The sequence below is a fragment of the Mauremys reevesii genome, linkage group 2 (assembly GCF_016161935.1).
Source record: "Mauremys reevesii isolate NIE-2019 linkage group 2, ASM1616193v1, whole genome shotgun sequence".
NCBI lineage: Eukaryota > Metazoa > Chordata > Testudines > Geoemydidae > Mauremys > Mauremys reevesii.
Genome location: NC_052624.1, coordinates 254,740,733 through 254,768,604, shown reverse-complemented (window position 1 = coordinate 254,768,604; position 27,872 = coordinate 254,740,733). Strand labels below are relative to the sequence as shown.

The 27,872-nt window shown below is 42.5% G+C and overlaps 1 protein-coding gene across 1 annotated transcript in view; it reads right to left on the bottom strand.

The window, feature by feature from the left end:
* Nucleotides 1-27,872, bottom strand: part of OXR1 (oxidation resistance 1) — a 472,825-nt gene that overhangs the window by 233,549 nt on the left and 211,404 nt on the right. The window contains 1 exon segment of the mRNA XM_039522142.1: nt 14,654-14,853. Within this exon segment, the coding sequence (XP_039378076.1) occupies nt 14,654-14,853 (200 nt within the window).

Sequence of the window (27,872 nt, the reverse complement as noted above, 5' to 3'; positions counted from 1 at the left end):
TGAATGGGAAGCACAATTACTCCTGATGAACATTGACTCAATATTAAATGGATGCCTTTCCACACATATTAACTTCTTCCTAAGACAGATAGTGTAGCTATTTGACTTTAAATCCTTGTCTTCTAGACAGCAATCCTACGTCCCGGTATTTTTCTTGAGTTATTATTTTGACAACGTTAAATTATAAGTTAACGTCAGTGGCAGAACTTTTCATTTGTTATGGCAGCAACTTCAAGAGAAGCTGTCATTTGGTTTTGCCAACATAGTTATTTTCAAGCTATTTACTTCAATGTGGATTTAAAGCCTTACATTTCTTGTCATCAGTGCTGAGTGGTCATACTGGGTCAGACCAATGATCAGTCTAGACCAGTATTCTGTCTTCTGACAGTGGCCAGTGCCAAATGCTTAGGAGGGAACAACAGAAGAGGGCAATTATCGAGTGATCCATCCCATAATCAAGTCCCAGTTTCTGGCAGTCAGAAGTTTAGGGACATGGGACTGCATTCCTGGCCATCTTGACTAATAGCCATTGATGGACCTATCCTGCATGAACTAATCTCATTATTTTTTTAATCCAGTTATATTTTTGGCCTTCACAACTGTGACATTACTCTCCATATTCTTCATAGACATATGGTTATATAATATGAATATGGCCTAAGATATATTTTATGCAAGATGGGTCTTGTAAGGTATCATTGGAAAGGTTATGATTTACTGAATGTGATTATCCTGTTTGTATGCATGTATAATTTCTGCATCTAAAGTTAGCAATATTGACTATGTAATAATTACAACTGTGTGTGTATTTGGGAGACACCCATCAGACAACAGGCCATCATCAATAGGAAGGAACAATAAGACTTTAAAGATACCAATCTCTCTTCTTCCTGAGAGGCATCTTGGGATGTAGCTGTGACACTACTAGGTGAGATGGTCCTGCCACCTGGTGCTAAACAATATCTTGGACTTCTAGTAATTTTCCACTAAAAGGAGGCAGTGACCCTCCTTATGGCCTTATGTAAATCTTATTTAAGGCTGGGGAGTAAGGCAAACAGCACTTTTCTCCACTGCCTTCCTGCCCAAGAAGAAAGCCTGATGAAAGTACCTGAAGAGACAAAGAAACTAACCTGAAGGAAAGGCAAGGGCTGAGTCCAGGCTGAGACAGAGGAGTCTAGTCTGTAGAGAGAAATAACTGGAAATTTAAGCTACAGAAACTGGATCCTGCCTAAAGTCAACATTTAGGGTAAGAAATTACATTTTGTAACCTGTTTCTTTAATGAATCAAGTGTTTTATTTGCTTAGTAATCTGCTTTTTTCTGTTTGCCATCCCTTATAATCACTTAAAATCTCTCTGTTGTAGTTAATAAACTTATTTCTTGCTTATAACATTACCCAGTTTGTGCAATCCATGTCTGTGGGGAGAGGGGAGCAAGAAGCTGTGCATATCTCTCTTCACACTGATGGAGAGGGCGCTGCGCAAATCCTTCTCTACAGTGCGAGACAATATTATCTTGGGTGTACTTTCCAGAGGGAAGCTGCACTTGAGTGCTGGGCAATTTCTCATAGAGAACTGTTTGTAGACTCTGTGCAATTCTACAGTTGGTGCTCCCGACCTGTGTGTGTGTGCTGCAAGAGGCCAGAGAGCCTAATTCAGCAAAACAGGGAGAGGGAGCCTAGACTAGTGAAGCAGGCAGGCTCAGTGAAATCTCAGTACATCAGGTGGCAGCCCAGAAGGTGGAGGGGTCCAACTCATCATAAAATCATAGAATGTCAGGGTTGGAAGGGACCTCAGGAGGTCATCTAGTCCAACCCCCTGTTCAAAGCAGGATCAATCCCCAATTAAATCATCCCAGCCAGGGCTTTGTCAAGCCAGGCCTTAAAAACCTCTGAGAATGGAGATTCCACCAACTTTCTAGTGCTTCACCATCCTCCCAGTAAAATAGTTTTTCCTAATATCCAACCTAGACCTCTCCCACTGCAACTTGAGACCATTGCTCCTTGATCAGTCATCTGCCACTATTGAGAACAGCCTAGTTCCACCCTCTTTGGAACTTCCCTTCAAATAGTTGAAGGCTGCTATCAAATCACCCCTCACTCTTCTCTTCTGCAGACTAAATAAGCCCAGTTCCCTCAGCCTCTCCTCTTAAGACATGTGTCCCAGTCCCCTAACCATAATCCCCTCTGATGGACTCTCTCCAATTTGTCTACATCCTTTCTGTAGTGGGGGGCCCAAAACTGGATGCAATACTCCACATGTGGCCTCACCAGTGCCGAACAGAGGGGAATAATCACTTCTCTGGATCGGCTGGCAATGCTCCTACTAATGCAGCCCAATATGCTGTTAGCCTTCTTGACAACAAGGGCACACTGTTGACTCATATCCAGCTTCTTGTCCACTGTAATCCCCAGGTCCTTTTCTGCAGAACTGCTGCTTAGCCAGTCAGTCCCCAGGATGAAGTAGTGCATGGGATTCTTCCATCCTATGTGCAGGACTCTGCACTTGTCCTTGTTGAACCCCATCAGATTTCTTTTAGCCCAATCCTCCAATTTGTCTAGATCACTCTGGACCTTATTCCTACCCTCCAGTGTATCTACCTCTCCCCCAGCTTAGTGTCATCTGCGAACTTGCTGAGGGTGTAATCTATCCCATCATCCAGCTCATTAATGAAGATGGTTACCTAGGGAAGTGGTGGAATCTCCATCCTTAGAGGTTTTTAAAGCCCGGCTTGTCAAAGCCCTGGCTGGGATGATTTAGTAGATGTTGCTCCTGCTTTAAGCAGGGGGTTGAACTAGATGACCTCCTGAGGACTCTTCCAACCCATATCTTCTATGACTCTATGTTGAATGAAAGCATCTCCAGGACCAACCCCTGGGGCACTCTGCTTGATACCGGCTGCCAACTAGACATCGAGACATTGATCACTATCCATTGAGCCCAACGATCTAGCCAGCTTTCTATCCACCTTGTAGTCCCATTCATCCAATCCAAACTTTTTAAATTGCTGGCACGAATAATGTGAGAGACCATATCAAAAGCTTTGCTAAAATCAAGGTATATCACGTTCACCACTTTCCCTGTATACACAGAGCCAGTTATCTCATCATAGAATGCGACCGGGTTGGTTAGGCATGACTTACCCTTGGTGAATCCATGTTGACAGTTCCTAATCAATTTCCTCTCCTCCAAGTGCTTCAAAATGGATTCCTTGAGGACCTGCTCCATGACTTTTCCATGGACTGAGGTGAGGCTGACCGTTACAACAACATCCCCTGGCAATGAGTTCCACGGGTTGACTGTGCACTGTGTGAAGAAGTACTTCCTTATGTTTGTTTTAAATCTGCTGCCTATTAATTTAATTGGGTGACCCCTGGTTCCTGTGTTATGTGAAGGAGTAAATAACATTTCACTATTCACTTTCTTCACACCATTCATGATTTTATAGACATCTATTATATCCTGCCTTAGCTGTCTCTGTTCTAAGATGAACAGTCCCAGTCTTTTTAATCTCTCCTCATATGGAATGTGTTCCATACCCCCAATCATTTTTGTTACTCTTTTCTGAATCTTTTCCAATTCTAATATATCTTTTGAGGTGGGACAACCAGAACTGCATGCAGTATTCAAAGTGTGGGCATACCATGGATTTATATAGTAGCATTATATAGTGTTACTTTCTGTCATCTGCCACACTCTCTTAAGGAATGGAAGGGTCAGAGTTAGGCCAATGCTGAACATTATTGAACAAGGGCAGAGTTAGACAAATGCTTGAACACTTCTGAAAATCCCACCTGGAAATTAAAATCTAACATTTTTGTACCTCCTTTGGCAAACAATTATGTTTTCCCTGTACATTGCTTATGGAACTGGATGGTGTTTCATAACAGTGAGTTAACTGTGCTCCCTCTGTTGGCTTTGTGGCTGCACAACACAACCAAAACATGCCTGCAGTCCTGTAGTCATCCTTATGCAGTGGCTTTCAGGAATTTGGCCTGCACTAGAAAACTGAAGGATTTGGCCCTATGTTCTATATAAGCAGTGATCACTTTGTTTCCCTTTTAAAAAAAAATTTAGCATCAAAGTGATCTTTTTAGTTAGACAGAATACAGAACAACTCCTAGAGCAATCACTTTAAATTTGGGACCTTAAATATATAACAATGTCCACTTTAATTCTTACTTTGGTTCACCCAGCATGAACTTGTTTGAGTAAACTGTTAATCATCAGATAAATATTGACATTTAACCATTGGTTTAAGATTAACATAGTGCAATTAAAAAAGAACCCCAGAAAGAAGTAAATCTGGCTGAGAGAATCAGAGAACACTCAGACACTGTTTTAATGCAATTTCTTAATCCATTTATCATGGTAATAATTAGCCTGTGTTGCTCCATCTCAGGCACTGATTGCTTCTGGCAGAGAACACTGTGCAAACAAGGTCAAAACAAGGTAAAATTTCTGTGTGAGTCTGTTGCTGACCTAATTAAATTAAACATGCTAGTTTTTAGTTACTTTATAGCCACCTGTAAACAGAACACAACACTGGAATTTGAGAGTGTCTATACTGCAATTAGACACCCACGGCTGGCCCGTTCCAGCTGTCTCAGGCTCTGGCTAAAAGGCTGTTTAATTGCAGTGTACACATTTGGGCTCAGGCTGGAGCCTGAGCTCTTGGACCCTGTGAGTTGGGAGGGACCCAGAGCTCCTGCTGTAGGCCAAGCTAGAACATCTACACCACAATTAAACAGCCCCCTAGTCCAAGCCAGGGGCTCCGTTCACTCAGGCCATTAGCGGGATGAGCGGGGCCGGCGGCCGAGACCCCGAGGCGGCTGGAACTCCAGACCATCACTGGGCTGAGCGGGGCTGGCGGATGGAACCCCAGACCAGTGTCTGGCTGAGCAGCTCAGCCCGCTGCCAGTCTGGGGTTCCATCTGCCGGCTCCTGTCAGCCGGGGTCCTGGTCGCCGGCCCCACTCAGCCGGCTGCCTGCTGCGGGTTCCGTTCACCCAGGCTGGCAGCGGGCTGAGCAGGGCCAGCGGCCCGGACCCCGGCTGGCAGCAGTGTGCCAGTAAAAATAGACTCGCGTGCCGCCTTTACCACGCGTGCCACAAGTTGCCGACCCCTGTTCTAATCCTTCGCTGATTTATGTGAAGGGTTTTCCTGAACAGAGTGATTATCTGGTAAAACACTGTTAACCCTTTTTTCTGAAATGCAGGGCCGGCTCCAGGCACCAGCTAAGGAAGCTGGTGCTTGGGGCAGCCAATTCAAAGGGGCGGCACGTCCAGGTCTTTGGTGGGAATTTGGCAGTGGGTCCCTCATTCCCTCTCTTCCTCTTTGAGCTGCCACCGAAGTGCCGCCGAAGAGGAGGAGAGGGAGTGAAGGACCTGCCACCGAATTTCCGCCAATTTTTTTTTTTTTTTGCGCCACTTGGAGCGGCAGAAAAGCTGGAGCCGGCCCTGCTGAAATGGGGTTTACCTTGGCTGTATGTGGATTTACCTTGGTTCTTTTTCATTTCTTTTAAAGTAATTTTAGTTAGTTCTTGCAGAGTTACAGAACGCTACAGTAATGGGCACGTGTTTGAGATGGAAGAAAGAGTTTAGGATTACTTAAGATTTTGTGTAAGATGCTCGACAAGTTACAATAAAATAGATATGATTTATAGCTCTCTTCTTCTTTCGGATTTGCACCAGTCCTTGATTCCACTAGCCAGTGAAGAAATCCTTCCTTGGACTTCCCTGCTTTGGAAAGCCTTCTCTTCTCTATTTTATAAGTAGATCCAAGTCTGTGAAACGCAGGCTCTTATATTTCCTCAATAATTTTTCAAGCCTGGAGGCCATATACCTTCCGACTTTTCTTAGTTACTGCCTAGTTTCTTCAAATATGGGTAGCAAACAAGTTTTCAGAGAGAATTAACTATATGGAAAGTTTGGAATGGTATTATCATGCAATTTTTGAGCTAGTAGGAAACCAAGGAAGGTTAGACAAAAGTAAAAAATTCAAATTATGGTAATAGCTTGTGATGACCTATAACCAGGGGCGGCTCTAGGCATTTTGCCGCCCCAAGCACGGCAGGCAGGCTGCCTTCGGCGGCTTGCCTGCGGAGAGTCCGCTGGTCCTGTGGCTTCGGCGTGCTGGTGCCTGGAGCCGCCCCTGCCTATAACTAAGGCTAAGATTTTTCTATGGTTATTTTTAGTAAAAGTCACGGACGGGTCATGGGCAATAAATAAAAATTAACAGAAGCCATGAACTGTCTGTGCCTTTTGCTGCTGCATCTCCATGGTTTCCCCCACCACCGTGGTGGCTGGGGGTGTAGGGTTCCCCCTCCACCCAGGGCAGCTGGAAGCTGCAGGGGGGGGGGGGGAGTGCGGGGTCTCCACTCATGGTGGCTGGGAGCTGCAGGGTGACCATATTTCCTAAAGAGAAAACGGGACACCCCGAGCCACTCGCCTGAGGTGTCCCTCTTTCTCTCCCAGATTCTGTGACTTCCATGACCTCTGTGACACAAACGTAGCCTTACTTATAACTCAAAAACAGTCTGAAGTATTGTCCTCTAACTTAGCAGAAAAATTCTGTTTCTTTCAGAGGACCTGAGAATCTCCAGGCCAAACTAAAATTCCAACTCAAAGTTATGGAGAGGCAGACAAAAATGGGGTTTTAAAATGGAAGCTGGCTGCAACCGTAACTATGGAGAGGTGGTAGCTTCTCCATAATAAAAGTTGCCCTTTAAGCTGCTCCAGATGCTCTGTGCTACTTTAGATCACCTGTAGTGTCATCATGTAACCTTGTTTCAATGCATTATTCAGAACCTCCATATGTACTACAAATTTAGTAGGATGTTCTTTCAGATTTCCATGGCTATGTGTCTGCCTGGATGAAATAATACATTTACCCCAATTCTGAAGAGAATTGTTAAAGTATAAGAGAACCTCATTCACTCCCACCCAGTAGAACCTCACTAATGGATGGGAGACCAACTGCAAATTAGTGACATTTTTTGCTGTAACAAGTGTTGACATCTCATTCCCTGCTGGCCAGTCAGGCAGTACCATGTCACTCACTCACTCTAGCCTTGGCAAAGAACTACTTACATTTCTGTTATTACTACTGAGAGGAAGCTATGCCAGACAGAGCTAGCGCTCTGCTCTGCTGGAGTCAGGGGTGTGTGGGTGTGAAATGGAACAAACCGCCAGTTTCAGAAGAGGCTGCTGGATTCAAGCAGTGAAGGGAGGACTGCACTAGGTTAGTCTTCTGAGCTACTGTCTTCACTGACTGCACTGTCCTCCAGCCATACTTCTGTGAGTGAGATGTCATCCCCACTGTCAGCTGTGTCCCTGGCTGCTCCTGCGTGACTACGTTGCACCCTTTTCAGCTGTTTTGACAAGCATCAGCTTTTCACCAGAATGTTTATGCATTGAGTTTCTCAGAACTCTCCCTCCTGGGATACAATCCTGTTCCCATTAAAGTCACTGACAATACACCTGTTGGTGTATTATTTATTTCTATTATGTTAACATCTAAGAGCCCTGATCAGGAATCAGGATCCCACTGTGCTAGGCACTGTGTGCTCTGCAACATAACTGAAGCACAAATATAGGACACTAACTGTACATGCCATTGGGGCTTGTTGCTTATGTAAGAGCTCATAGGTGGAAGTCAGAAATCACAATATCTGCTGAAGTTTCTTTAAATTCTGTACATGTAAGGGGGCTTTACATTAAAGCAACCATTTTTTATTAACTATAATAAAAATATAATAGAATCATAGGACTGGAAGGGACCTCGAGAGGTCATCTAGTCCAGTCCCCTTGCACTCATGGCAGGACTAAGTATTAGCTAGACCATTCTTGGTATTTGTCTAACCTCTGCTTAAAAATCTCCAATGATGGAGATTCCACAACCTCCCTAGGCAATTTATTCCAGTGCTTAACCACCATGACCGTTGTCAGGGTGCCCTCATGAAAGACCCCTTAAGCTTATAATTACCAGCTTAGGTTAAAAACTTCCCCAAGGTATAAATCCTTTCCTTGTCCTTGGACGGTATTGCTACCACCACCAAGTGATTTAGACAAAGATTCAGGAAAAAGACCACTTGGAGTTCCTATTTCCCCAAAATATCTCCCCAAGCCCCTTCACCCCCTTTCTGGGGAGGCTTGAGAATAATATACTAACTAATAGGTTAACGAAGTGAGCACAGGCCAAATCCTTGGGTTTTTAAGACACTAAAAATCAATTAGGTTCTTAAAAGAAGAACTTTATTATAAAGAAAAAAGTAAAAGAAGCACCTCTAAAATCAGGATGGAAAGTAACTTTACAGGGTGATAAAAAGATTTCAAACACAGAGGACTCCCCTCTGGACTTAGCTTCACAGTTCTAAAAACAGGAATAAACTACCTCTTAGCACAGGGAAAAATCACAAGCTAAAACAAAAGATAATCCAACACATTTCCTTGCTTTACTTACAATTTTTGTAATCTTAGATGCTGATTTCAGGTATGTTTTTAGAAGATGTTTTTTTCCTGGCCTGGTCTCTCTCTCCCCAGTGAGGGAACAAACAAAGAGCACAAACAAACCCTCCTCCCCACCCCCACCCCCTGATTTGAAAGTATCTTCTTTCCTTATTGGCCCTTTTGGTCAGGTGCCAACTAGGTTATTTGAGCTTTTTACCCCTTACAGATAAAGATTCAGTACAGCTACCCAGGATGGATTTTATGCTACTCTTAGCTGTATGTTTATGACAACAGTTATGAAGTTTTTCCTAATATCCAGCCTAAACCTCCCTTACTGTAATTTAAGCCCATTACTTGTTGTCCTATCCTCAGAGGTTAAGAACAATATTTTTTCTCCCTCCTCCTTGTAACAATCGTTTATGTGCTTGAAAATTGCTACCATGCCCCTCTCAGTCTTCTCTTCCCCGATAGAACATGTTATCTTGACCTTTAATCATTTTTGTTGTTCTTCTCTGGACTTTCTCCAATTTGTTCACATCTTTCCTGAAATGTGACACCCAGAACTGGACACAATACTCCAGCTGAGGCCTAATCAGTGCAGAGCAGAACAGAAGAATTACTTCTCATGTCTTGCTTACAACACTCCTGCTAATACATCCCAGACATAGGCGCCAACTCCATGGGTGCTCCAGGGCTGGACCACCCCCGGGAAAAAATTGGTGAGTGCTCTGCACCCACCGGCAGCTCCCTGCCCCAGCTCACCTCCACCTCCGCTCCGCCTCCTCCCCTGAGCGCGTCATATGCCCACTTTTTCCCCCTAGCTCCCAGCGCTTCCTGCCGTGAAACAGCTGTTTTGCATGGCAAGCGCTGGGAAGGAAGGCGGGAGGAGGGGGAACATGCCTCGCTTGGGGAAGACGCAGGACCAGGGTGGGGATTTGGGGAAGGGGTCCAATAGGGACAGGGAGGGGCAGAGTTGGGGCGGGGACTTTGGGGAAGGGATTGGAATGAGGGCAGGGCAGCAGCAGGGAAAGGGTGGAGTCAGGGTGGGGCCAGGGCCGGGGTGGGGCGAGCACCCACTGGCACTGGGGAAAGTTGGCGCCTATGATCCCAGAATGATGTTCACTTTTTTTGCAACAGTGTTACACTATTGACTCATATTTAGCTACGATCCCCAGATCCCCTTTCACAGTACTTCCTAGGCAGTCATTTCCCATTTTGTATGTGTGCAACTGATTGTTCCTTCCCAAATGGAGTACTGTAATGTATCTCTCTCACACACAGAGAGAGACACAAAGTACATAAGGGCCAAGGGCAGTAATTTTTAAAGCTTTACCTTCTACATATTTCTGCTGGTGCACAGCAAAGCCTTTCTATTTTTGCCTACATTAGGTATCCCTGGTGAGTTGAAAAAAGTAATACTTGTAGAATATTTCAGTGATTCAGAAGATCATTTCATCTATGGGAAGTTTAACACTTACAAAGCTGTTGTCTTTGCACACATTAGAGGCTTCTGTTTGCATAACTTTGTGGTCACCAGCAGAGCATAGGATGCTATTTCTCCCTACTTTCTCTGGTTTCCAGACTGTTCAGTTTTCCTTTCAGATCACCATGAGCATTAGTTATTCTTCCCTCCTTTCAACAGCTCTCAAACACAGCTTGCAAAAACATCAAAGCAAGCACTAAAATACACAAAATAGGCTACAAAAACTAGGCCTGCGTATGTTTTATTTTACATTAGGGACTGTTAAGTGTTTAGATGTTCTGAAGGAAAAGTATGGTTATCACTTAATTCTCTATTTTCTAGAATATCTGTAAAGATTTATGGCAGAATGTCACATTATAAGTGATATATCCTCCTGGGACCTACTAGCTTACTAGGTAGAAAGAGCTATGATGCAGCTGCATGACGCTGCCTACAGGCTTAATAAGTGTAAATGAACATGCAGTTATGGGTTTCCCAGTTTTAAGTAAACCAAATTGTCTTCTTTATGTCTCCCTCTTTTGGAAACATGATCTTTATAAGCTATAGCTCCCTTATTGTTAATTTTCATTTTCTTTTAAATGCTAAAGAAAAGTCACTGACTCTCAGAAATGATTCCCATTGCAACAATATCGTGAGCACAGAACTTGCAAAAATATCCATAGGTCTTTATTCCTCAGCACCAAATTTCGAGTAGTTAACTTTAAAATACGTCTCATGAGTTTGGTTAAACAAATCCATTGATGACTGTAGGTGTAAATGCCAATCAATATCTTTATGTAAGAAAGAAAAACGTATTGATAGATGCCAAGGATGCACTGTACTGTAATTGACTTTATCCAACAACAGAAACTTCACATACAGAGGACAAGGAAAGCTTAAAATTCTCTAGGAAACCAGTAGAACTGCAAAGCACTGATGTACTTTTAAAAAGATAAATATCATTGACCAACCAAATGAAACATAGACCAAAAGATACTACTACTTAACTCTTGCAGTCCTTGTCTACACTTGGAAAATTAGGTCCTGTAATTCAGCACCAGTGCAACTCCACCAACAATAGCTAAGTGCAGACAGGTTTTATCCAACATGTCATGGGCAGGTGGATTAGAGGTCCCAAAATGCAGCCCTATAGAACATTTTATGTTCCTAGCACTTTCCAAACATTAATTCTCAGGGAATTACATTCTTCAGACTGAAAAAGAGAGGTTCAGTGCCTTGCCCAAGCGTTCAGAAGGTGTGCCAGAGTCAGGATCATCATTTATATAACACCATACGTATGTATGACATTTAGGATTATGGCACTGGGATTAGATCTTCACACAGTCCTGTGCTCAGACCACTTGATCATTACTAATAATCCCCCTCCCCCGAAAAAAAGCCTACATTAAGATGGAGCTAAGGTTAAGAATACATAACAGTAATTTAGGGTAAACTACATTGCAGGGATGTTTAAGGAACTCCAAAAGAAACATCATAAAAGCAGAGTTAAGATTAAAAGAAATCCAAACACACCTATGTATTGGAAATATGCAATTAAGATACTCAAACTGTCTTAACTTCGCCCTGTAGTGATACTATGAAATAACCATAAATTATGATTAGTACAAAATAGTGTTTGTAGTCCCAGATTAAACGGATTTTTAAAGACATATTTGATTTTTCATTTGTTCCCTCATGGTAAGTTTCACGGTATGGGAAGTTTGAAGAGTCTGCGTTCATCCACTATAAAGATCATTTGGGATAAAAATATGATCTGATACACTGTGCTAAATTTCTTAAAGGACACATTTTAAAGTTAATTTTAACTCAAAATGATCTGATTTACTTGTGAATTCTCAGAAAATTCATTCTGTATTCAACACATAAATACTGTAATTTTAGGGGTTGGGGAATATATTGTATTCTTCATACATAACAAAGAGATTGCCTCAAGAGCAAAAGAGAGACAAGGTGGGTGAGGCAAGGTCTTTTATTGGACCAACTTCTGTTGGTGAAAGAGACAAGCTTTCAAATTTACACAGAGCTCTTATTCAGGTTTGGGAAAGATACTCTGAGTTTCACAGCTAAACACAATGCAGAACAGATTGTTTAGTATAAGGAGTTAACACATGTTGCAAGAGACCATAGAAGGTAAAGTGGGCTGTTAACACCACCTCAGTACTAGGACAAAGGAAAGTTAGTGGCTTATTGATTGAGGTAATGAGCCATAAACAAAACTCAGTTCTACCTTAACTATAAATGTAACAGGCTCTATCATCATTACCATAATTTGGTTTCTCGTAGTACCCATGGTGTGCCAGTAGCTGTCCGCAAACACAGGCAGACAGCTCCTTCCCCAAAGGGCTGTTGAGAAATATCCTCAGCTGATGTAAACTGTCTTAGCTCTTTTGACTTCAGTGGACCTACACTGATTCACACCAACTGAGAGTCTATCCTTACAATTTTAGGTCCTAACTTTGCAACCTACTTCACATGAGTGAGCTGTGTGTGGACACAGAAATCCACCCTCACGGAACAGCTAGTTGAATAGGAGCCCAAGACCATGCTTCTCTCTCAAATGTATCAATCTACAGCAGAACTCTGAAATAAAGATATGAATTCAATGTTTTTCTTGATTTTATCTATGTACGCCTCTGTCTGTACTGCTGTATTTCTGAAAAATATGGATGACTGTATTACAAAACACTGCTATATGATTAGCATCTTGTCGTTTTAAAATATAACTTTGTTTGATTAACAATTGAGCCCCGAAGTGCCAAACAGACTTCCAGCCCTGAAAACTAAATTATCTTTGCTTCTTTTGATTACTCTGTCCAGAAACTGGAACCTAATTTCTGCTACTGTGCACACCTCAGGAAGTTTTTTTTTCAGTGCCAAGTTCCTGAGGCATATTCCTCTGAACGGAGGTTAATCGAGGATTCTCAGCTGGTATTCAAATTGCACATTTTATTTATCTTCAGGGGATTGAAGCAGTACTTGATCCAAGATTTGGAAATACTGACCAAAACAATACTGAACTGGCCTATATTTTCGAAAGTGACAAATGACTCAGTCTCATTATTGGTGGAGGGGGGAAGTAACGTGAAACACTTTAAAAAGGGGACTGATTTTCAGGTGGAGGGTGCTCAGCACTTTCTGAAAGGTCCCTTTAACTTATCCCTAAATTGGGCAAATAAAAACAAAGACATCCAAAAATCACTAATCACTTTTGTAAATTTAGTCCATAAAATGTTACATTTTATTTATTAAAATATATAGATAACTGCTGTTGCTGGGGTTTTTTTTTGTTTTTTGTTTTTAAACAAAGTTTAATTTATAATTATTGCACAGGCAGCATGTTCCAAATTAAACTACAGACCTTGTTTTTTGTTTTAAATATACCTGCTCTTTTCAGGAGTGTCTAGCGAAGAGTCCATAACCTCCTTTCTATGTTAGTTCTTCTTCTCTGAGTGAACAAGTAATTCCCACTAATGTTAATCAATATAACACGCACATTACAAGATGAGAAAGATCCATCCATTTTAATCAAGTGTATACTAAATTATAAACCAAGGAATCAGTAAAGTGCCAATCCTGTACAGATTTATGCACATGCTGAGCTTTATACATCATGACCACTGACTTTAACAGCACTACTCGCAGTGAATAAAGTTAAGCACATGCATAAGTCTTTGTAGCACAGGGGCCTAATTTCATAGGCGTAGCTTGACTTCTATATTTGGGGGGAGGACTCCAGTCAGATCAAAAGAGCCATGTGTGGTGGGTGGCAAATTCCATTCCTGCCCTGACAGAGGTGCCATTTCAGATTTTTGTTGGGGGTTGAATGAATTTCTCTTTTTTGAGGAGAAGTGTGGGGTGAATTTGTCCAAGGAGCAGAGGCAGGGCAGCTGAGGGAGCCGAGCAGGAAAACAGCCTATATCTAGTTCATGCTCCTTTTGGAACTCGACAGACAGCCAATTGGGAATTCCACCTGGGATCCACATAGTTCTGGAAGAACAGACTCCCTTCCATGACTTCCACCTCCTCAAAAAGGCTGATGGTGAAGAGATGAGAGCTCCTACGCCAGCCTCACATCCTGACCCCAGCTTGGGAGAGGAGGATTTCCTTACCCAGTGACCATCATGTACTTAACTTGTATACACAACACTTTACTTAGATTTCACCTGACGTACTTCACACCACTACAAGTCCTTAGGAGATAAGTGTTGCAATCTGAGGTGATGCTGAAGTTGAACAGCTTAACCTGAAAGAATGGAGTGTGAGTACTGAGCTAAAGAGTGAGATTTTGAAAAAGTAAAAACAGAAATAAACGCTGAAGGAAAGGTTGCTTGGAAACAACACTAGATACATTTTTTAAAAAGTCAAAAGTCAAGTTTACCCTTGGTAGTTTATACTGCCTGTGAGCTATAATTATGGAGTCTCCTGTTTGACATTATTTTTAAAACTTGAGACAGATCTAGTGAAACCAAAAAAATAATAATAATAAAAACAAGTGGAATGCTTCTGTCACTTGAAAAGTCACATTAACAACACTGAATTTCTCTGCAAAAGAACATGCTTTAACGTTAGCAACAGATAAGACTATAGCCCCCAGTGAGCAATAAGGAAGTCAGCAACTCTGTTCCATCCAGCTAACGAACACCTGATTGACTGGCCAGCAACGTGGGGATGCCTTCCACATACTAGTTAAAACATTTGAACTGAATGATGGCTTTAAGCTCACCAATGGTGTAGTATCTCTTCAGCTCACTCCTTCGTGGATTGCGCCTTTGTGTATTTGTGGTGTTGTTCTGCTCCTCTTCAGAAGCAGCTGTGTTAGTGACAGGTATCAATTTACTGGCTTGTGGGGCCTCTTGTGCTTCTGCTGCCAGAAGGTTGTAGCCTGGTGCAGTAACATCTACAGACTGGGACCTTTTCTTTAACCTAGAGACAAAAGAAAACATGTGCTATTAATCCTTGTTTTATAGCTACAATATTGAACTGCTTTTACTTTACAAAGAAAAGTGATGCAATAAATCAACAACATATTTATATTCCAGTAGTGCCGAGCGACCCCAACTATGATCAGACTGTCTTTGTGGTAAATAAGTAGTGAGACTGTAAACCCTGTGGGGCAGGAATGATCTAAACACACCAGTTAGACAAGAGATGGGAGGAAGGAAGTATTATTGTCAGAAATGGGAGAACTGAGGCACAGAGAAATTAAGTAATTTGCCCACTGTGGCACAGGAAATCTCAGAAATGTAGGATTGAGAGGGATCTCAATAGGCCATCTAGTCCAGTCCCCTGCACGGAGGCAGAATTGTTTATCTAGATCACCTCAACAGGTGTTGGTCTAACCTGTTCTTAAAAACTTCCTACGACAGTTTCCACAACCTTCCTAGGTAATTTGTTCCAGTGCTTAACTACCCTAACAGTTAGGAAGTTTTTCCTAATCTCCGGGGATCCTAGAAATCCATTTCCCACAGAAAAACGCAGAAAAGCGCAGAATTTGCATCTTTACAGAGAATGGTTAGTTTTTATATTTTGTGAACAAATAAAAACGTATACAGTAGAACCCTGTTTATCTGAGCCTCCATTATCTGGCTCTCCGTATTAACCGAACTGGGGCAGGGAGTTCCCCTGTGTGCCGCCCCCGCCCTTTACTTGCTGTAGGCGGCCCTCCCCGCGCTCCCCTGCCCCAGCTCCCTCCGCCTAAATGCCAGCGGCGACCGGGGCGGCCAAAGATCCGGCCGCCGCAGTCACTGCTGAAGATCCGGCCGCCACGGTCGCTGCCGAAGAAAATGGTGCCCCTCCAAATCCCAGCACCCTAGGCAACCGCCTAGGTCGCCTAAATGGTTGCACCAGCCCTGCTGCCACCTAGGGGTCACAGCATGAGCCCAGCCACCTGGGGCTGAGGCTATTTGCCCATTCTCTGGATTATTCAAATTTTAAATTATGCAATCTGGCCCAGTCCCAATTAGACTGTATATATGGGGTTCCATTGTGTATTGTGGCTTGGGAAACTGAAGTTCAGCATTTCATTTTAATCCCAGAAAAACACAGATTTTCATGTTTTTTTTTATCAGAGATTTTTGGTTTTTCTATCACAGAAAACTAGGATCCCTACTAATCGCTAACCTAAATCTCCCTTGCTGCAGTTTAAACCCATTACTTCTTGTCCTATCCTCAGTGGTTAAGGAGAACATTTTATCACCATCCTCTTTATAACAACCTTTTACATACTTGAAGACTGTTATCATGTCCTCCCTCAGTCTTCTCTTCTCCAGACTAGACAAATCTAGTTTTTTCAATCTTTCCTTGTAGGTTATGTTTTCTAGATCTTTTATAATTTTTGTTGCTCTCCTCTGGACTTTCTCCAATTTGTGCACATCTTTCTCGAAGTGTGGAGCCCAGACCTGGGCACAATACTAAGAAGACGCCTTATTCATGCTGAGTACAGTGGAAGAATTCTTATTGTGTCTTGCGTACAACACTCCTGCTAATGTATCCCAGAACGACCTTAGCTTTTTTCACAACAGTATTACATTGCTGACTCTTATTTAGTTTGTGATCCACAATAACCCCAGATCCTTTTCTGAAATACTCCTTCCTAAGCAGTCATTTCCCATATTGAATTCATTCCTGAATGTAGTACTTTACATTTGTTCTTACTGAATTTCATCCTATACATTTCAAACCATTTCTCCATGTCAAGATCATTTTAAATTCTAGTCATGTCCTCCAGAACACTTGCAACTCCTCCCAGCTTTCAATCGTCTGCAAACTTTATAAGTGTACTCTCTATGCCATTATCCAAACCATTTAAGATGATATTGAACAGAACCAGACCCAGACAGATCTCTGCAGGACTGCACTCAATATGCCCCTCCAGCTTGATTGTGAACCACTGATAACTACTCTCTGAATACATTTTTCCAACCAGTTGTGCATCCACCTTATAGTAGGTTTGTCTATGCTATATTTCTCTAATTTATAAGTAGGTCATGTGAGACAATATCAAAAGCCTTACAAATGTCAAGATATATCACATCTAGTACTTCCCCTCATCCACAAGGCTTGTTACCCTATCAAAGAAGGATATTGTGTTGGTTTGATATGATTTTGTCTTGACAAATCCACATTGACTGTTACTTATCACCTTATTTTCTTCTCGGTGCATACAAATTGATTTTTGATTATTTGCTCCATTGTCTTTCTGGGTACCGAAGTTAATCTGACTGGTTTATAATTCCCTGGGTTGTCCTTACTCCCCTTTTTATTGATAGGCACTATATTTGCCCTTTTTCAGTTCTCAGGAATATCTCCTGTCCATCAGGAGCTCTCAGAGAGAAATTGCTAATGACTCAGAGATCTCTTCAGCCAACTCCTTAAGTACTCTAGGATGTATTCCATCAGGCCCTGCCAACTTTTCTATTTTCGCCTCAGACACTACTCCATTTACATGGATGTCCACTATGGTAGCTGTGCAATTACTGCTAACTTTTTGGGTGAAAACTGAAACATTTAAAATTTTGGCCTAGCTGCATTTTTTTGTCATGGTCTTTCCCTCCTCATTGAGTAATGAGCCTACCCTTTCCTTGGTCATCCTCTTGCTTCTAATGTATGGCAGAGCCATAAATTGACTCCAGATCTTCTGAGTCACAATCAAATGCCTTATTCACAGACCATTCTTCTCAGTCCATAGTGACTGTAGTTTCATATTTTTCCTACTTTACATACAGGTATTACATCATGATTATTATTTTGTTTATAGTAGTTTCAGGTCCCAGACAAAACGAGTAGAGATTTCTTCCCCTAATACATTAAATTAACTAAAAACTTTTCTTAAGATACAATAGTGTACTGACTCTGTAGCACACACAGATACTAGTAAATCATGACCAGAAACAGACAGTCTTTCCAGTGTCTCATGTACACAGTGAGCTTCGTAATATGGCTACCACCGTCAGCATGCCCTTCTGTGATTACATTATCTAAACACAAGTTGCAATAAAATTATTCAGCCACTAGAGCACACAGTGCAGAATATAAACACACTGGCTGAGGGCTTGACTACCAGGAAAGTTATATTAGTACAAGCCAAGGTGTGAATTTAATAGAAATAGTTATACCAGTATAAGTCAACATGTGTATACTCTTATTCTGGTATAAAAGTACCTTTGTTCATTTTTAGCTATGCCACTTGGGAAAGGGTTTAAGCTAAATCTAAAAAAGCCATTCCTATACATGGCTAAGAGTGTCCACACAGGAATTTATACCAGTATAACTATACTGATATTGTTATGCTTATAAGACGAATACAGAATCTTTTTAAAGGGGATAAGGCAATATGCCATGTTTATTGAAAGTACAATTTAAGCATTAAAATCAGCACATGCTTCCATTCATACACATACATGCACACCAAAAGGTTCTGCAGCTGCATCTTATAGTTACCAGTCCTTAGTGTTGCTCGGTCTGTTCCAGCGGCCAGCTGAAACTGCACATGAGTGAGGGGAGCTGGGCCTCTGTTAAACACGTTTGAAGCACCGCAGATGCAGAACGAACCCAAAGTCCCATGGAAATACACCCTTCTTTTATAGTAATAAGTTCCCATACCAGTCTCTGGACCTTGTTGTGTCACACTGGAGCTGTTAATCACGAGGTAGTCAAGGTTGCTCCTAATCAGCATTATTTGGGTTGTTACTGGGAGTATCCGCAGCTGTTTCTTGTCTCACCCCTCTAGCTCCACTCTTTATCTTGTCCTTGGGGTGCATGCCTTTGCTTTAGGGTCGTCAATCTGCCATCCGGGTGATTCTGATAATAAAGTTGGTGCCTCTCAACTCCTCCACTTCCTTCTTGACCATCCGGCCCAGCTGTCTTTTCTCAGTTAATTATCAGACATTCTTCACTCACATACCAAACAGTAAATAAGGCAATAATTACAGCCATAAAACTTCTATCCATCTAAGAACAATCACTAACACAATCAGCAAAGAATAAACTCAGAACAATTTCTTCTTACTAATTCAAAGCTAGCAAAATGGAGTGTAAGGCAAAATAAGCAAAATGGAGTACAATTTACTTGAGACAATTTCTTCCCATTAGGCTTGTGACCTACAATACAATGGGTAAAACTTTCCTATGTAGACAATCCCGATAGTCAAAAGCCACGTAGGGAGATTACAATAACTGATTCCTATTAATTTTCAATAGGAGTTGAGTGTACATCACTCAGATGGCTTTGAAAATTTCAGCTGCTGCATTCAGATACTCTACAGATTGTTACAACAGCAACGCAAAAAAGTAATCCAGCCCACCCAATTCTGCAGGAGAGAAATTTACAAGAAACAGAATCATATTGAGAATAGTATTATACAGTCAGCATCCAACATTTCAGGAACCCACCATATACCTATAAACTTAAAATAGGAGCTGCTGTGATACTGCAGTCACTGCTGGCTGAGAAATGTTAATTTTTTAATGAAGCGCACTGCACTGGAATTGTCAGTAGTGAAAGAATTTTTTCAAAAGCCAAATTTTGAATGAAATGTTTGTAAAATATATATACCTGATTTGATTCTGGAAATAAAAGGGATTTGTGATACTGCATTATAAAATGACTTTGAGACAGAAGGATGCTGTGACCCATGGCCAGAAAGGGTTAAACATCCTGTAGAATAAATGACTCACATTCAACTCTTAAAGACATGTGGAGATATAATGTTCGTGTTTTTGTGTATTTACATATATATGGGTAGTAGTCGACAATGTAATCAACAGTCCCTGTCCATGCTGTATTCTGCTAATTCAAAAGAACATTCTAGAATTTAAATGAATTGTAAACACAGGATATCTCTGTATTCATCTCTCTTTGAAATGTACAGAAAATCATCTGTGAATGGTGGACACGAACAAGCAAATTGCCTTATCATCCAAATTATCTTTTGTTCCCCAAGGGACTCCAAGCTGTCAAAGAAGACATGAAATTGTATAAAAGATCCTTGGGTCCTGATCCTGTTCATTTCAGATCTGCTCAATGCTTCATCGGGGAAGCTTAAGGCACTAGACTGGGATCCCAGTGCTGACTGGTCTTCCCTGATATGATATTGGACATTGGACTATAACCTATGAACTATTTCTGAAAGAACTCTTTGCAGCTACAAAGCTATGTATCTGAACCTCAAGAATTAACTCATGTCTGTATGTATATTGATCTTTTAACCATACTCTCTCTCTTTTCTTTTTTAATAAATTTCAGTTTAGTTAATAAGAATTGGCTGTATGCGTGGAATATGCATTAACCTGGGAGGTAATGTGTCCAATCCTTTGGGATTGGTAAACCTTTCCTTTTATATGATGGAATAAGATTTTCAGAAATCTTCATATTTTACTTGGGTACCTGGATGGAGGCCTGAGGCTGGGTCTTTACGGGAACTGTTATTGGTTTTTGGGCAACCAGTGAGGTAATAAAGAAGCTGTTTTATGCTGGCTTGGTAAATTTAAGTATTGAATTATCCACCAGCTTTGGGGTTTGTCTGCTCCATTCTTTGAAGTTCACCCTAATTTAATTACTTCAGCTGGCCCCACTGGGACCCCGGTCACAGATGTTAATAATGCTGAACCTGAGGAAGCTTTGCGATGCCAATTAAAAGTGTCAGTGCTCTGTGATGTGATGCTTAGCAGCATCCCTCTTAACTCTATAGTATCTACTTCCAGGAATGTTTACTGTATTCACTGGTTGCAATGGATGAAGGTGCTCCTAATGTCAATGCAAGGATATGGTTTAAGCAGGGAGATGGGTTTAGTAATTATAATAATAAATAATAATAATAATAATAATCATGATTGTTATTAGTTGGTCTCTACAGGACAGGACCATCTGTAATGCACACCACATTCATTTTGGAAGTGTAACCCTAATAAATATATAATAAGGCCCTACGTCATTCACGATATTGCAGAAATTGAGACTCCTGCAATATTAGGCTTCCATTGCAATTTTGATTTTAATTAGCTTATTCTGCACAGTCCACAATTTTGCATACATTCTGAGGTTTGCAACATGCATACACATGCCCCATACACATTTCTTTTGCGAGTGAATGGCTAGTAAATAATCTTGGAGAGTTTGGGGATTCATCTGCAGTTCTACAGCAATTTCCAGAGTTAGCAGATACAGCAAAGCAATCACTATCAATCTTGCCTAATTCTGTGGCTGCTGAGCGTGCTGTATCTCAGTATGGACAAGTCTTCACAAAGCAAAGACAGGGCACGAAGGAGACCACTGTAGCGGGGTGTACTGCACTAACATTCAATGCCTGTAAAATGCAAAAGGCTAAAGTGACTGCACTTGATTTCTTCAGCAGATGTGTTACAACTTCTAGTCTTCTGAATTTTATATTGTACCAGGCGCTTTTTAAAAAAAAATGAATGTAGCAAAATGTCTGGTTATCAAAAATATTAGCAGGCAGATCATAATACTTGAGGGTTTATATTGTTTCAGCAAAAACTTTTTTTGAACAAATAGGTCTACCCTGGCTTTTCCAAATTACTGCTATTCATGAAGGTCCAGTATTACTTTTCTGTGATTTTCCATGTATTGTCTGCAACTGAGCCGCAATTACTGGAAGATCGTCCTGTGATTCAAGTAGGGCGTTAATAATGAATGAAGGGGTCTAATCCAAGGACACAGGGACCAGATGAGTAGCTGGGTGTGAGTTTCTCCACAGGGCCCAGGAAGCATGACTGACTGCCCTCCACTTCCTGTCCTGACCCAGCTGCACCAATTGTTAAAATGGGCCTCTTCAACCCAAGTGCCACCTCACTGGGACAGGACAGGAAGACTGATGCCAACCTTGCCTCTCCTCTGCTCACTCCCTGCATGCTGTTGCTCAGGAAGCCCTGTGGAGACGCGGAGAGCAATTCATGGGTATTGCTGTGGTCAGGTGGTGCTGGTAGGAGGGTCTTTGTCCATCCTCCAGTTAGCGGGGACATTTACTCCTCCGATGGCAGTATGCAAATCATGAAGAAAACCTCCAGAACAACTTGATCCTGACTAATCCAATGCTTGTGAGACATACCCATGAAGAACACTATGTGCTCCCCCACCACACACAAACCTAAACCAGCCTGGCAGGGACATGTACTGTGATCAGTCCTTGGATGAGAGGCCACCAAGGAAAACCCAGAGTGCTGATGGAAACTGGTGGCAATTGAATAGCAGCACTCTGGTCATGGCAGCCCTGATACAGCAAGGTACTTAACCACATGACTAACTTTAAATAGGTTAATGAGACTAATCACATGCTTAAAGTCAAGCACAGAATTCAGTACCTTGCTGAACCAGGACTCAATCAGTACTGACCCAATGCCCCAGCATAGTTTTAGGTCCTGCTATGCTACTGGACATGCCATATTTCACAAGACTAAAGAAATCTCCCAATATCTTTTCCACCATTAATTATTAAAGGGTCTATGGCATGTTTTTGGAAGAAAACTTATATTACGAATTTGTGACATGGCCACATTCCAATTTTGAGCACTTATGTTCTGCCAGTTTGAATCATACTCCCACTGTGGTTTCAACAGGATACAAACTTATCTGTGAGACAGTTCAATTAAGAGAGCTGTAATTTACAATGTAAAACTAGTTAACGGAATGGCTTGCTGCACAGTGCAGTGCATGTTGATCGTTGTTATGAATGTGATATGCTTAGAAGTAAATTACTAGCACAGCTTTGCTTGACTATATTTTATAGTGATATGATGACATTTGCCGTCCCTTTTGAGAAGGAAAAATGCCAGCTGACTTCTTCACAATACCGTTCTGTCATTGCAGCCAAAAAATAGCTACGTTTCCACCAAAAAGCATCCCCAAAGCTGACCAATAAGTATTAGAGTTTTATCCTGCAAGGTTCTAAGCACCTCCCTATCTATGTCAGAAAAGTCATGACCATGATAAACATACAGGCTTAATCATAGGGTAGGCTCCAGAGTCAACTGCACAGATAAGGCTGTTTTGGCAGTATTTAATTTTAATTAAAAGAAAACACTTTTGATTACATTTGAATTCTATCACCTCAGGCAAATAACCTTGAAAATAAACATCCTCATACGTGTCACTCTGTTTTCATATGAGAAAACCACAACTTGGCAGTAGCTATCTGGATCATTCGATAGGCCAAGAATTGAATGAGAATGAAGACTGAATTACTGCCCTCTTGACTGATATGGTCCCTCAAGGGTTGTATCGCATTAGTGGGGTACATGAGAGGGGATACTGCACTGGCACTCACTGTGGATGTACAAGGAAGGCTAAAGCCTCTGGTTCCAGAAAGGAGGTACATCTTTCAGAAACACTGTTTGATGTGTTGCACAGGCATTAAACAAAGATACATTTCACACATCTTCTGGTGTAATTCAGTTGTGTCACTGCTAATGTCTCATTAAAGCAAGCCATTTGTTTCTGTTTATACCACACAGTATTTTACTTAGAGCGGATGTCACATGCTTCATTAATTCCAGCCATCAGAGACTGTCTATGCAGTAAATCCTCTGTTGTACTAACTTACTGGTACAGGGGCAGTTATACCAAGTCTGTCCCATAGTATCCTGCCAGACTACAGATTTCCTAGGTTTTGCTCATTTAGCTAAACCGGAAGGAATGTGTGGTTCCTGAGTTGTATGGTGATATATACTTGTGCATAGCTACACTGACTGGTGCACGATTTTGTAGGAAAAAACACCACTCAGGATACAGACTGTTTTTAATGAACCACTTGCATTTTGTATTGTAGGCCTTGCATGAAGAATGAAAGAAAACAGAAGTCAGGAAACAGAAGTTAACCATGGGCACAGCGTGAATTCACAAATGGCCTTGCAAATAACATGTAGCTAGTAGATAAAGAAATAATAATAAGAGAAATGTTTGATCCGCTTGCAGTTGCAGCTGTGCTTACTAGCACACTTTGTAATACTTTGGTAGGTCATGATATATACAGGGATTGATTCACAAAATTGACAAGTCAACTGTAAAGTGTGTGATACTGTGTCAGGGCCGCCTAGGAGGGGAGGGGGTGCGAGTGGGCAATTTGCCCCAGGCCCCACAGGGGCCCCCATGAGAATACAGTATTCTATAATATTGCAACTTTTTTTTTATGGAAGGGGCCCCTGAAATTGCTTTGCCCCAGGCCCCCTGAATCCTCTGGGCAGCCCTGTACTGTGTACAATGTAATGTGAATGTGTTAGTCTATCTTAGAATATGTAAATAATCTGATTTATAATTATGTAATTTGTAGTTGTGGTGCACTCTGGCCAACCACCCTACTCCTCAGCCTGGTCAGCTTTATGGAATGCCAATAAAGAAACCTCAGTGATAAGTGTGGAATCAAACCGAGCTTTTGGATACCAGAGAACTCAATAAAGTGTTCTCCCAAAACTCAATAAAATGCTCTGGATAGGCCAAGAGGAAAAGGTCTCAGAGGGAATCCCTGCATATATATAGCTCATTGTGACACTGTAGCCAATATTCTTCATAGTGATATTATTATGATATGGTTATAGCAGAAGTATGATGCATTTTATGCAAGATGGGTCATGTCAGATGTCAATGGAAAACTTATGATTTGCTGAATATAATTATCCTATTTATATGTGTAACACTGACAGACCCTGGTCGTCTGTGGGCAGGATTGAACCAGGGATCTCCAGAGCTTAGTACATGAGCATCTATCACATGAGCTAAAAGCCAACTAACTGTTAGCTAAGGCTGCGGAACAGACTCATTTTCTCTCTCTCTCTCTAAGTGGCCTTAGTGCCACCGGATGGGACAGAACACCACCCCCAGGAGGTGTGTGGGTTACATATGCATGCATCATTTTTGGATCTGAAGTTATGAATATTGACTATGTATCTGTATTTCAGATGTAGTTAACCCAGGTAACGCCCACCAGAGAAGATACTTTCAGTCTAGATAGGGGTGGGCAAACTTTTTGGCCCGAGGACAACATTGGGGTTGCAAAACTGTATGGAGGGCCGGGTAGGGAAGGCTGTGCCTCCCCAAACAGCCTGGTCCCTGCCCCCCCTCAGAATTCCCGACCCATCCAACCCCCCCCCCCCGCTCCTTGTCCCCTGACCGCCCCCTCCTGGGACCCGCTGCCCCTATCTACCCGCCCTGCTCCCTGTCCTCAGACTGCCCCCCAACCCCTATCCACACCACCACTCACTGACAGGACCTCCAGGACTCCCACGCCTATCCAATCCTCCCGTTCCCTGTCCCCATCCACACCCCACTCCTGACAGGCCCCCCGGACCCCACACCTATCCAACCCCCCACCCCCATTCCCCATCCTCTGACCGCCCCCTGCCCTGCAGAACCTCTGCCCATCCAACCGCCCCCCTGCCCCCAGGCCCCTTACCATGCCGCTCAGAGCAGCATGTCTGACAGCCACACTGTCTGGCTGGAGCCAGCCACACTCCCCATGCGGCGGGGTGGCTGTCGGGGAGCGGGGACAGCCGGATGTGGCCCGCAGGCCATAGTTTGCCCACCTCTGGTCTGGATAGTTGGTTGGGAAGGGCCTATTCTGGGCAATGAGCAATTAGGGAGAACAATAGGCCTTAGGAGACAATTATCTCCCACTTGGTGAGCCTTCCTGAGAACGCTACAGGCAGCCTGTGAGTGATCGCTGTTATGACTCTACAAGGACATGTGATCAGGCCATATGATTCTGGACTCCATTGTGGGATGTCAGTGGTTTTCCACAGACAGGAACAAAGGGTTCCCGCCATATGCAAAAGCTATATAAGGCAGGAAGTGACATCATCTACGGTTCTTCATTCCCCACACAAGAAGACTCCTGGAAACATCTGAGGAACAAAGACTGAACTGGGGGAAGTGCTGGACCCAGGCTAAAGGGATTTCTAGCCTGTGTATGAACCACCTGAGGATTCCAAGCTGCAAAGCAAGTGCAGCTTACCCCTTGAGAATCTGCAGCCTGCTTCTATCATTTCTCAGATTGGATATGAATTAGCAGGTTCTCACCCTATCTAGTATATTAAGCTTAGTTTGCCTTTTTGTTATTTGCTACGCAATCTGCTTTGATCTCTTTGTTATCACTTGTAATCACTTAAAATCTATCTTTTATAATTAATAAACTTGTTTTTCCTTTAATCTAAACCAGTGAGCTTTGACTGGAGTGCTGGGGGAAAATCTCTGCTTGGCTACCACAACTGTGCATTGTTCTCTTCACATTGAGGGAAAGGCAGACCAGTCTTTAAACTCATATACTGGCCAGATTTAACCAGTTCCAGATGTCACCCTGCGGGGAACCCGTCACACTCATTATTCTGTGCATGCAACTGCATACCACTTCTATGGATTGCTTCAGTTATCACCTCCGCTTGTTCCAAAACAGCAACTTTGAGTGACAGGTTACTTTGAAGGTTTCCCTCAATCCTTTCTCCATTAACTCCCAATGCATTTATTGTCTGGAATTCCATTCACTATGCTTTCTTGTAGCCAACAAGGTTACCAAGAGTGCAGTGCTGCTCTCTCTACCCCAATCCGGGGCGGGCGAATGGGCAATCCATAATAAACTTAAATATGTGAAACCCAGGGTGGATAGTAGACTCATTTTGTGGAATTACAAGAAGGCAGAGCTACGACGAGCACCTTAGAAATAAGAGAACTAGATATGTTTCTTGCTTATGTCCCCTAGATTCTTGAAAATTACTTATTTGTTGTAGGCAAGAGAGAATGCTAAATACCATCATTCATATGAAAATTTCATAAAATAGAGGAAGTCTTATTAACCTTTAACAATGGTTCCAATTAGCTATGCAATTATAGCTAAAAACACAAGGAACGGAACAGAATGTGTAGGTGGTAAAAGGAAATGGAGGCCCTAGCTCATTAACAACAAGCAGGGAAACATCTGCTTACTTCCATCTCCCAAATTTTTATAGGGTATAAAACAATAAAAACACGGCTAGAGGCTAGATGCTTAGAAAGAAGCCAAGGGACTCTATATAAGTAGCTCCCAGCTAATCAGACAGGAAGAAGCCTCTAAGGAGACATGGCTTCAGACTCATTTTTTAGAATTCTGAGTGCTAAGTTATTATACATTAACAGAGAAGCCAGCTTGAATTTTCTCCTTCTTTTGTTATTAGCTGCACACCCCAACAGCAAAGGCTGCTAGGTAAAACTCACTGTCTAAAAGACATTTTTTTCTGAATCACAGCCGGCAGAGGAGTGTCAGTAAATAGAGCAATATCTTAATAACAACAAATGAAGATGCACTGTAATGACCAGAGTGTGTGCAGCCAGGCTAAGGGGTCAGGGCAGGAGTCAGGGTTAGTGGTCAGAACCAAGGGTCAGAACTGAAATCTGCATCAGGTGTCATGCCAGGGGTCAGAGCTGGAGATGTCAGGTACCAAGCTGAAGGTCAGAGCCAGAAATAACGTCAGGGGTAAGGCATAGGAGCAGGGACCTGGAGTAGGGAGGACAGCAGGAAATGGGAGTAGGAGGGAGTCTGGGATGGGAAGACAGGAACTAGGAGTAGGCAGGGATGCAGGGCTCAGGAGTCAGTTAAGCAGGAGAGGTCCATAGTAGCAGCCAGCCAGAGATTCATTTTGTTGCTAAGACAACTTCCTGTTGTTGCTTCTGCGTGTTTCCTGGGTTTGAGACCTGTAATCCTTCACAAGCACCTAGTGCACTATGCAGGCAATAGACCAGGGACGGACAACCTGTGGCTCCGAAGCCACATGCGGCTCTTCAGAAGTTAATATGCGGCTCCTTGTATAGGCACCGACCCTGAGGCTGGAGCTACAGGCGCCAACTTTCCAATGTGCTGGGGGGTGCTCACTGCTCAACCCCTGGCTCTGCCACAGGCCCTGCCCCCACTCCACCTCTTCGTGCCCCCTCCCCTCAGCCTGCCATGCCTTCACTCCTCCCACTTCCC